This window comes from Stylophora pistillata, chromosome 6 (genome assembly GCF_964205215.1).
Source record: "Stylophora pistillata chromosome 6, jaStyPist1.2, whole genome shotgun sequence".
In the NCBI taxonomy this organism is placed as follows: Eukaryota; Metazoa; Cnidaria; class Anthozoa; order Scleractinia; family Pocilloporidae; genus Stylophora; species Stylophora pistillata.
Genome location: NC_142524.1, coordinates 22,145,908 through 22,156,522, shown reverse-complemented (window position 1 = coordinate 22,156,522; position 10,615 = coordinate 22,145,908). Strand labels below are relative to the sequence as shown.

Here is a 10,615-nt window from a genome sequence, read left to right as displayed (position 1 = left end):
TGTTCTGTTCTAACTCAAGATGGGTATTCAAAAGTTTTGAAAATGATACAATGGAAACGTCAGCTAAAGAAACAAAAAGGCCTGGTTTGGGTGCTAGAACCCGTTTAGTTACTGGGACTTTAGAGTAACGGGCCCTTGCTGACGTCAAATGTCGATTGAGTTTGTTGTTTGTCGGTTCTCGTCCTTGCTTCCATGGTTTTTCTCCTGGTCCTCCGGTTTTCCTTCCTCCGCAAAAACGAACATTTTAAATTCCTTGCTACTTACTTTACTTGCCCCTTTTCGCACTCTTTTTGGATCGATGTTATTACAACAGTTTGAATAATATTAGTAGTTGCAGATGTAAGTGACGTAGTCAGGAATCTTGAAGGAGGGGATGGATGAAGTCAATTATGTACTAATTCTATGCAAAAGCTATTTATGGAGTTGTAGGCATAAAGATATTAAACCGTCCATCAGTCACTTTAAGAGAACTCTTCAAAACAAATGCGAAACTGAAAAATAAAGTACAGCTAGAAATGGAATGCCTCAACAGTTCTTATTCATGATCTGGCAAACCTTTCTCCCCCAGAAAAGTTATCATTCAAACAACTGACATTAACGGCTGTTAATGTTGTTGTTACTGGTTTCGAGTCAAAGAGGGCAATCAATCCACCTGTTGAATATTAAAGCTATGAATCTCACACATTCAAAAAAATTGCACTTATCAGCGTACTAGTCATGCTAATACAAATAAGCCTAAGCGACCAGCCACACCTCTTGTAATCCAAGAGTTCAAGCTTAACCCTCAGCTATGTCCTCTACGTACTCTTAGAATCTATCTTCAACATACAAAACCCCTTAAGGAATCTGAACACCAGTGATTTATAAGATTTTGCAAAGTCACACAAAGCAGATCTCCAGAAACACCATCTCCGGATGGACTTAAACTGCGCTAATTCAAAGAATACATGGTCGACACTAATCTCTTCACCAGCAAAATAGCACATGAGCAGCTAGTGCTTCCAAAGCCAAGCTAAAGGATGTAGATGTTATCTTGGCTCAAGTTGGCTGGACTTCTGTCATTACATTTCAAAAGTTTTAGGACAAACCTCTTTTATCAACCCATAATATAATGGCATCTGCTGTACTGACTTGTCAAAAAACGCAAAGCAAACAAACAGGTCGACAAAATAAATAGTTCATAATAATTAAGAAGATTGTTTATGTTAACAAAGGCAGACATTCATTTAACTTGGAGGGATAGTTTTTGTAACTCGTATTCATAGTAAGGGTTATTGTACCATAAACAACAGGCCCCGGTTTTTCGAAGGGGACGGCATGTGATCTCCACACTCTGTTATCCACATAATAGATTTTCAATGAAACTTCAACTTCCACTGAGGTAAGTCTCGTTCAATTTTCTAATCGTAGACTAATAGGCGTTTTGCTACGTCCAACACAAATGTCACATATTCCGAGAACCATGGGAACGAGCCTTTGTTCGGCATGATTCGATTACTTGAGGCGATCTGGAACCACGCGGCGCCTCGTTCTCATGTAAAAACACATTACGTCATTTTCAAGATGGCGGTGGCGTGATAAAGGCGAATATAAGGTAACGCAAGATTTTTTTTTTCTGTATGTAGTAACGCCGTAATTGTGTCTTGTTATAATCAGGGGCTTAAAAGTTCATTTGCCGATTGATTTCCTGATAGATTATGACGCACTCACAGAGCCCAGTTAAAGACAAAAAAAACAGCCCGATCAGAAATTTAAGCTGTGGCAAGAGGAAAAACCCTCTATGAACGTCTGGTTCGTTTTACTACCTTGTGTGGTAGCGATTTTGGCTGCTGTAGTTGGTGTACTGATTACCATTTCCGTGAAACACGAGGCAATCAAATCCATCGAAGCAACTGGGGAGAGACTTGTCAGTGCTTTAGTCAACGTTACACGTGGCGAGGAAATATGTTTCAGCTCTGATACAAATTTTGAAAGTTTGTCTCTGTTGTTCTGGTTGGCTTAATTCTGATCTGATTGCAGTTCATTTTTGGCAGACAGCTTATTCTAACAGTGCAAAGAGATTTTTGAGAATGAAAAGTAAGTCATCGCTTTGATTGGGCTTGTTAACTGATCCCAATTAAGGTCAAGTTTAAGCAAGACTTAGGCGAAATTTGTCAGGCAAAAGTCCAATGCTTTCGCCTTTCTTTCACGGAAGGTATCGCGCGCCGAACAAATCTGTTATATTCGACCCTTTGACTACAATACTCACTCAGGCGAGTAGAGGTATCATTTACACTGTTTTGTCTGTAAGGCGTATTGCTCCCACAGCCATGCACTTAATTCTAACTACTAGTTTCACCCAATCACACTAAGAAATTATCGGTCGATATGATAACCAACTATTTGCATTTCTGTAGTGTGTTATATGTTACGTGCTCACCTATTATCATCAAGTCACGCTAGATCGATGGCAAACAATTGCAAGATCATAGTGTTCACGTCAAGTATGTTTGCTTTAACGGAAAATTTTACAATAGCCTTAGTTACTAGGTAATTTCAATTAATGATATCACTGGAGTAAGGGGATCACTCATCTCTTATTAGGGTATCTCGATCGACATTCGGCCGACGGGCGACCGACATGTCGATCAACTGTTGACCGAGATCAGTCTATAACGATACAGACCATCGGCATTTCAACGTCACTCCACCGACACTTATCGAATTTTTGTCGTTTGCCGCAGATATCGCGGCGTGAACATAAACCCATTATTTCTGGTCAACCGTATTTTTTATGCTACTAATAAGTCTACCAGTAACATGAATATATTTAGATAAAATACATCGCTTTTCCCCTATTTTTTATCAGGTCAAAAGAGAACAAAGCTTACGTTCTCCTATCAACCTTACGGAATATCCCAGTTTATTGTCATATGACGGATGACCTCGAAGCATGCGGGGGTGGTGGATGGACGCTAGTCATGAAAATTGATGGTAACAAGGTATACCGAGTACGTGACACAATATTTGTGACACGTTTGTCGACATGTCCCTGAACTAATCGTTGCCACATAATAATTATCACAATTTATTTAAAAAAATGCTTTTCAGGGAATATATATATTTTTTGCTAGTGCTGCTTTTAATTGATCAATACACTCCATGGTTTGAACTTTTAGAAACAGTTTATTGTATGCGTAGTGTATCGTTATACGAAAGTAGTCCTGAAAAGGGAATGCGTTGGTGACAGAAGCTGCCATTTCAACTACCCGATAGGTGGCCCACATCAGAGTCACCTGACATTGATGAGAAACTCCTTTTAGGATGCTAGGACGCCGAGCTTGTAACTTTTTGGTCTTGGGTTCAAGTCCGCCACTCTAATACACATTGAATTGATTAAACAACAACAAACATATGAAACATATGTGTGAACTGCGGTTATGAGACGTATATGAGAACGATCCTTCGCAGTAAAGCACTATTTGAGCAATAGTGAAAATCAGACCTGAAAAAAATTTCAGGCCTGTACGGGATTCGAACCACTGACCTCTGCGATACTAGTGCAGCGCTCTACCAATTGAGCTAACAAGCCAACTGGGAGCAGGCCATCAAATTAATTCGATATAAACCCGTAGATGATAAATCAAACAACAATCTACGGGTTTATATCGAATTAATTTGATGGCCTGCTCCCAGTTGGCTTGTTAGCTCAATTGGTAGAGCGCTGCACTAGTATCGCAGAGGTCAGTGGTTCGAATCCCGTACAGGCCTGAAATTTTTTTCAGGTCTGATTTTCACTATTGCTCAAATAGTGCTTTACTGCGAAGGATCGTTCTCATATACGTCTCATAACCGCAGTTCACACATATGTTTCATATGTTTGTTGTTGTTTGATTTATCATCTACGGGTTTATATCGAATTAATTTGATGGCCTGCTCCCAGTTGGCTTGTTAGCTCAATTGGTAGAGCGCTGCACTAGTATCGCAGAGGTCAGTGGTTCGAATCCCGTACAGGCCTGAAATTTTTTTCAGGTCTGATTTTCACTATTGCTCAAATAGTGCTTTACTGCGAAGGATCGTTCTCATATACATTGAATTTATTCTTGGCTGCCTGACTTCAACTCCTTGGCCTCGCCCTCTATTTAACAAACCGAGTAAAAGTACAGACCACGCTACACAATGTCGAAGTGAAATAAAACGATTCTTTCAGTGCGTGACATGTTACGTGACACGTTTACGCGAGCAGTGTTGTCTCTACTCTTATCGACAACAGCAAATTGGCCAATCAGATTGTGACATTAATGCCAATTGTGGCAAAGATATATATAGCCAACTGGTCGTCCTCCTGCCAGTTAGAATTCTTTTAAACACTATTACAATATTTGTTTACAGCATTCGTTTTTGGTTTGTTTGTAATGGCTCTGAAAAGCCCAATTGAGGGAGTGGCCAATTGATGTTAGTATAATCATTATCGCTAATATTAGTGTTAAAGGACTACTTTCGTTTGCGAGATGGCGCTAGCTCGTTGGCGTCGCGACTTGAATCGATCGTCAAGACGCATAAAGGAATGTTTACCTTGTTCAGTTTCTGTTGTCTGAGTTTTCTTTTTCTTCCTTTAAGGAGTAGATTTTATTTTACGACTTTTATTTTTTCGAATCAGTCAACCTTCCACTATGACTCGGCATTCTGGAGAAACACTGCTGGCTTCAACCTTCTCGGGGGAAAGACTGGATTTGATCATGCCGAGACCAAGTTACCAACTTACTGAAGCACACCCTTCTCCAAGATCTGTCTCGGCATGAAGATCGACAAGCAGTTGAATTTCACTCTCGTCGAATTTCAAACATACTCCAGTTCACTGCACTCACTGATCGCCGCTAATGGAGGTACCGACACATCTCTTGGAGCAGAAAAATGGAAAAACCTGGCGGGTTCTTACTCGTTACCTGTCAGTAACGTCCAGGAGGGGTTTAATTTGCGAAGGAGTAAAAGTTCCTTTGTAACCTTTGGCAAAATTACGGTTCCCACTGAAGAGCTTACTTATCGTGCAAGAATTGGCTTCATCGGCACTTTTCACCAGTATTTCTTAAAAATTGGCTTTGGGACTGGACTTCCATCTCCAAGTAAAGACCTTAGCACGTGTGGAATCGAAACAGGAGGAGGTGAAGGAGTAGATAGAAAAAGTATGAAGGCTTTCGGATACATTCTAGTGCAGTGACAAGGGAACTAACCTGAGTCTAGGAGATGAAAAACAAACAATATTTGCTTACAGGAGTTGATCCAAAGCGTGAGTCGATTTACGCGGGCACAGTTACACTGTGGATCGTTCGGGCAGTCATGAAAGTGCCAGTGCATTAAACACCAATGAATCCAAAGCTATGTGTCTGTGCAGTAAGTCAGGGAATGAATTTGTTTTAGCGTTGCTTAGTCCACATGATAATCAATCATCATTGAATTTCCGATTTTGGCGATATGAGATTAAAAGTGATTAAAATTTTCTTCACAGTTTTGATCACATTGTTTCGAAACTGCATTTAATCGACAATAGTAGTAGCTATTACCATAGTGCCTTCATAGGGTGCGAATCTAGGAAGTTTTGATGGGGGAAGGGATTCCTAATTTAGATTCGGAATTCAAGGAAAATGTATCAGACTTTTCATTATGAAGTACGGCGATCATTTCGTTGCAGAACTCTTGGTGTCAGACAAGACGTAAAGTATTTTAAATTAGTCTTAAGGCGTACAAACTGACAATTTTTAGCCGTGAGTCGTAAAAATATGGTTAACTGTAAGAGTTTTTATTTTAATTATATCGGCCGGAAAGAAACTAGTCATTAGCCGTAAAACAACCAAAATTTTAACCGTTAGGCGTAAAATTAAAGCTATAATCTCATTGAAACCCCCCAGAATCAGCTACTGATACGCAACTTTCAACTGCAGTTTATTTCAGGAAAGAACTAGGTTTTTTCAGAGCCTGTATTATAGCTCTATGGAAGTGTTATTCAGGATCATAGGCGGTTGCATACAGCGATGTCATTTGTTCGTTTTTCTTTCAATTGAATGCTGTTGTTATCACGAGGGGGCAGTGAGGACGAAAAGTAAGCATAAACGCAGAAATGCAAGTGACCAATAGGAACTCTTGGTTTCAAATTTGCATTGTGATTGGTTGAAATGAGAACGAATGTGTTTTAAGAGCGCATGAGGGCAAATCCATTGCAACTCCGGAGGACTTTCGAGACTTAACTGCAAATTCTTCTGGAAACAGAGCACTAGGGTAGATACATTAAGCCCGAAAATTTGAGCATTATGCATATGAGTGTCCCCCTCAAAACAACAGCATTATGCTTAAAATTATGCTCGAGAATTAGCATTACGCTCAACTGATCTTGGTTATATTTGATGTTCTTTTCCATCCCTACAGACCCCCAAAAAACCTTCTTGATTAGGAAACACAATATTTTATTGCATACAATAAATAGACCTAAAAGCACTCAAAATGTCTTATCGCAATGGACCTCCCCATCGTTGGGTAACCATAACGATGGGCAGCCGTAACAACTATCAGCGTCAAAATACAACGGTGTAACCAGGCCTTGAAAATAGCAGCCAAGCCTTTGAATATATCACATCTTTACTGAGAGCACCCACACGTGAAAATTTCTCTTTACGGTTAAGGAAACATTATTCTCTTTATGCTAAAAAAATGCACATTATGCCGGCATTGCGCTCCGACAATTGCATTATGCCCAAAACTATGCCGGCATAATGTATCTAACCCTGACTCTAGAACTCCACTGGTCTGATTTTCATCTCAGCCCTCTTCGCAGAGTAGTGGTAACCTTTCCATCGAAACCAGTTGACTCCATCAGCATACAATGCGTGCCGCCCATGATGATAGAAACCGTTGAGGTTTGAGCTATCACAGGCTATGTACCACCAGGCTCCTTTAAATTCCTTAGCACAGTTACCGTCATAGCCGTCATTGACCTGATCCTTAGTCGTAAAGGGATAGCCACGATGATGAGTAAGAGAGTCGCCAGCAGTTCCTGTAATAAAGTAAAAATTTGAAATTAGTTGTTGAGAAATATTCAGAGAGACTCTAATTCGACCATACCGTCAAGAGGAAAAGACACAAATTCCCGTTACCATCAGTTGAGAGTACTTCGTTACAGTTGTGGAAAGTAAATAATAAATCCGAATCATCACAGTCAATGTCGATGAAGTTCGCCACAATGCATTCGCAGCATTTGAATTTGCACCAATTTCCACTTCTGAGTCTTTCTAAGAATTCATTTTATTTTCCTCAAAAAATTTACCTGAATATGTCTCAACTCTCAACTGGTACTTCTTTCTTGCGTTCGCCACTGCAAACATGCCGTACTCAGGCTAAGCAGTGTTGCTGTCAAAATCTTCTAGATCGACCCGAAGCTTGCTCGGGGACTTTGTCAGGCAGAATATTTAGTCCAGTCCGAGCCAAAATTCGTCTTCAAGGTTACCGAAGCCCTTCTTGTAGTCAGACCAGTTGCGGTGGAAATCAACGGTGCCATCTAGCCTCTTTTGGAGCACTGTCCATCCCCCACCGGCAGTTTTTTGGTCACAAAACACTTTAAAGTCAGATCCGGTACCATCTGGGTTAATTTTATAAACACCACTGATCGATTGTTTTACCAGATTTGCACAGCGCGGCACAGTTCTCATGTAGTGATAGAAAATAAATAATAATATGAAAAATAATTTGAAAAATGTAATGATGATAATATAATAATGAACACCAAAAGCACATTTAACCTATTTCCCTTGGGTCCTATGAACCTTTTGGATATGGTTTCATTAACAAATTTATGGGGATAGAACGGGATAGGCATTATCAGCTAAAATGAAGGGACCTATTTCACATTCACAGACGGCTGCCTTATAGGATGTCCCCCTCTCCAGCTCTTTGAAGGATGATACTGCAAGTCCACATGCAAAGTCTATAAAAATCTTATTGCCATCAAACTTAGCTTGGATTACGAAGTCTTTTTAATTGATTATACCGCCTGAAATAATTCGGTGCATTGTCGTTAGGTGCATTTATCATGAAGTGTGAACCGTCGATAGGACCAACAACGTTTAGTAGATTGGTAAGGTCAGCAAAAATTGCAATCGATGAAATTACCTCATTTTCCTGGAAGCGAATCCCCTGAGCTATGAATTAATAGAAAAGGTCCATTCCCAGCCTTTCATTAATCATCAACCGAGTTCAGTGGCTCACAGCCTTTTGGATTTCCTTTTAGACTTTCTTTTTTTCTATGTCAAAATGATCCACCGGGGATACAAAAACGCCTAGCTTAGTTTTGAGCATAAAACTACTAATATTTTTTCAAAGCCGTTAGCGAGGGTAATCCTCTTCTAGTTGATAGCGCCGGGAAGTATGTGATTTGTATCACCCCAGCCCCTCCCTCTTCCTTTTGATCGTCGCTCACCCATTTGGTACAAGTTTATCTTTCTTCTTAACATAACGTTAATGCTTTAAAAATAAAAATGGTCAGTAAAATACTAATTACGCCTGCTCTGAGTCAAAATGCAAGCACAACAGTAGAAGAAGGGAGTTGTTGTATGACGAACATCTTTCAAATGTTAAACATCAGAGTTTATGATTAATAAAATATATGTTTGGGCCCCGTCTTAGAGCTATTTTAGTCCGAGCTGCTAGGCGGGGGTTAAAGTGATTCTTAAACTCGTCCGTCCGTAGTAGTTGGAAAATCTATCGTCTACATCGTGCGTGGAACCCAGTTTTGGTAAGCTTCTAGCTTCGTTCTACTAGGCTTCCACACCACAGTATTTATAGGTGTCCCTAAATTTTAATTTTGTCTATTTTAAGTATGGATTGTTGTGAAATGATATTAGTATAGTTTAGATTGTAGTAAACAACGTTATTTTTTTATTTGGCGTAAGTGGCAAATAAATAAATAAAAAAATGAAATAAATGAATTCTTAAAAGGGGTAAAAATACATCTAATTTAGATTTATAAGGGCATATCAACTATTCATTATCTCTCTGGAGGGCAATAAGATGGTACGGTACAAGCTTAAAAGAAAAGACAGCAATATAAGCAATCATTGAGAACTTTCCAATGGGGTGACATACATTTTTAGCCCATGCACCAAAATCTCTATTTTAGCCCACAACATGAGTCACAATGCCCATCAAGGTAACAAAAATACGTCTTTAACCATGTAATGGTACCGGTGTCGCGAAGCCATTTTCAATTTGCCAGCGTCATCAGGCTTTGCAGATTTGGAGACTGCTCCACATAAGGTACTTGATCATAAGGTTAATAACGAGAAACTTAATATGAGTGTCAACTCTAACAGCATTGCAAACCACCAGTTATGGCGACTGACTCAATTACTTATACTAATTCTATATAATGGTAATCAAACTGAGTAAAGTGCGATTTGCTCAGGTAATCAAATGATTTCTAGCCAATTTGGGATAATGCAGTACGACGTAATTAATTTTTCAAAGGCTAACCAAATTGTATCGTAGTAGGGTGGGTGCAATTTGTAGCATTTGAAAAATTTACGAGTACTGGTTTATCCCAAACTTCAATGCGAGAAAAACCATGCGACTCTTTGTTAATAATATACAAGCAAGAAAAGTGACTCTGTTTTCTTATTTACTTGTTTTTATTTCGTGTAATGGCTCGCTGGTTTGGCTGCTTGCCTTTGCCTTGTTGCTGGGGTAGTTGAGATATGAAGTTTTTAGTCTTTTATTTCAGCCACAGAAAAGCCGAATTCAGGTCCACTCATAGAGCTCTTTTAGACAACTTCTAACCAAGATGAGTACCTATTTCATTTTCATGCCTACTGCACTTAGATCTATCCCATGGCTTTATTAAAACTCTAGCCATTATCTACTTCATTGCGTAACCGAAAAATGACTCACGTAAAATGACTAAAATAGATTAAACAAGTCCCTCTGTCTGTACTCGTTTTGTGAGCCTTGGCAGCCTGGAATCGGAATTTGATGCATTGGGGAAAAGCGATGAGATTTATTCTTTTAATATAAAACTGACTTCGGAAATGAAAAAAGGAGTAGAATAAGGAAATCGTTTATACCGTTCACCGATCCTCTTTCTGAAACAGATAATACGGAAGTTTGTGTTCCAATGAGCTAGTCTCTCAGCAGTCAAACCCAGTCTCCCATCCGGGATGGTTAGAAGCCAACCTATCACTCCAAAATTTGGAATCGTATTTGGAGGTAACCTAAAGAAAGAAAGAGTAAGTAAAAAAAAAAAAGGAAATAGTATTCAACACCCTTGGCTTAGTCTGTTACAATCGATCCGGAATCTTGTCAGAATCCTTTTTTAGTTAGTGCGGCATTGTTTTCTGACCACCTGATACGCAGGTGAGCATTATCCGATCTATAGATGACGGGGGAGGCCTGGAGAGGGGGAAAGATTCGTTCGACTTTGGTTGTGTCAGAGGGGCATTAAGAGGGAAGATTCGGCGGATTCTGGTTGTGTCGATTCCTTCCTTAAAGCTCTCCAATATTCTTATATTTGCATCCTATCTTACTATCGCTTCTTTTTACTACATGAAAAAATGTAATTGAACGTAAAGGGCATCTAACTGGTGGCAGCCCTAGCGAG

The 10,615-nt window shown here is 39.6% G+C and overlaps 2 protein-coding genes across 9 annotated transcripts; one reads left to right on the top strand and one right to left on the bottom strand.

Annotated features, from left to right (window-relative positions):
• Positions 1 to 1,480: 1,480 nt before the first annotated feature.
• Positions 1,481 to 5,484, top strand: LOC111338593 (putative skeletal organic matrix protein 5). Of its 8 annotated transcripts, XR_015988910.1 has the most exons (5): positions 1,481 to 1,594; positions 1,695 to 1,934; positions 2,020 to 2,076; positions 2,849 to 2,981; positions 4,640 to 5,484. XR_015988910.1 is itself a non-coding variant. In XM_088725667.1 (4 exons), exons 3-4 carry the CDS (start codon positions 2,913 to 2,915, stop codon positions 4,745 to 4,747), a joined length of 177 nt encoding a protein of 58 aa, XP_088581793.1. In that variant the 5' UTR covers positions 1,631 to 1,934; positions 2,034 to 2,076; positions 2,849 to 2,912; the 3' UTR covers positions 4,748 to 5,484. The 8 variants fall into 8 exon arrangements, 6 of the variants coding, with proteins under 6 accessions (XP_088581793.1, XP_088581794.1, XP_088581792.1 ...); XR_015988909.1 differs by lacking the exon at positions 1,481 to 1,594 and having other exon boundaries at positions 1,631 to 1,934; XM_088725667.1 differs by lacking the exon at positions 1,481 to 1,594 and having other exon boundaries at positions 1,631 to 1,934; positions 2,034 to 2,076.
• An 847-nt stretch (positions 5,485 to 6,331) lies between these two features.
• LOC111338587 (techylectin-5B) lies at positions 6,332 to 8,624 on the bottom strand. Its single transcript, XM_022945086.2, has 2 exons — positions 7,295 to 8,624; positions 6,332 to 7,024 (listed from the first exon to the last, which is right to left on the bottom strand). Exons 1-2 carry the CDS (start codon positions 7,350 to 7,352, stop codon positions 6,762 to 6,764), a joined length of 321 nt encoding a protein of 106 aa, XP_022800821.2. The 5' UTR covers positions 7,353 to 8,624; the 3' UTR covers positions 6,332 to 6,761.
• Between the last annotated feature and the right edge of the window lie 1,991 nt (positions 8,625 to 10,615).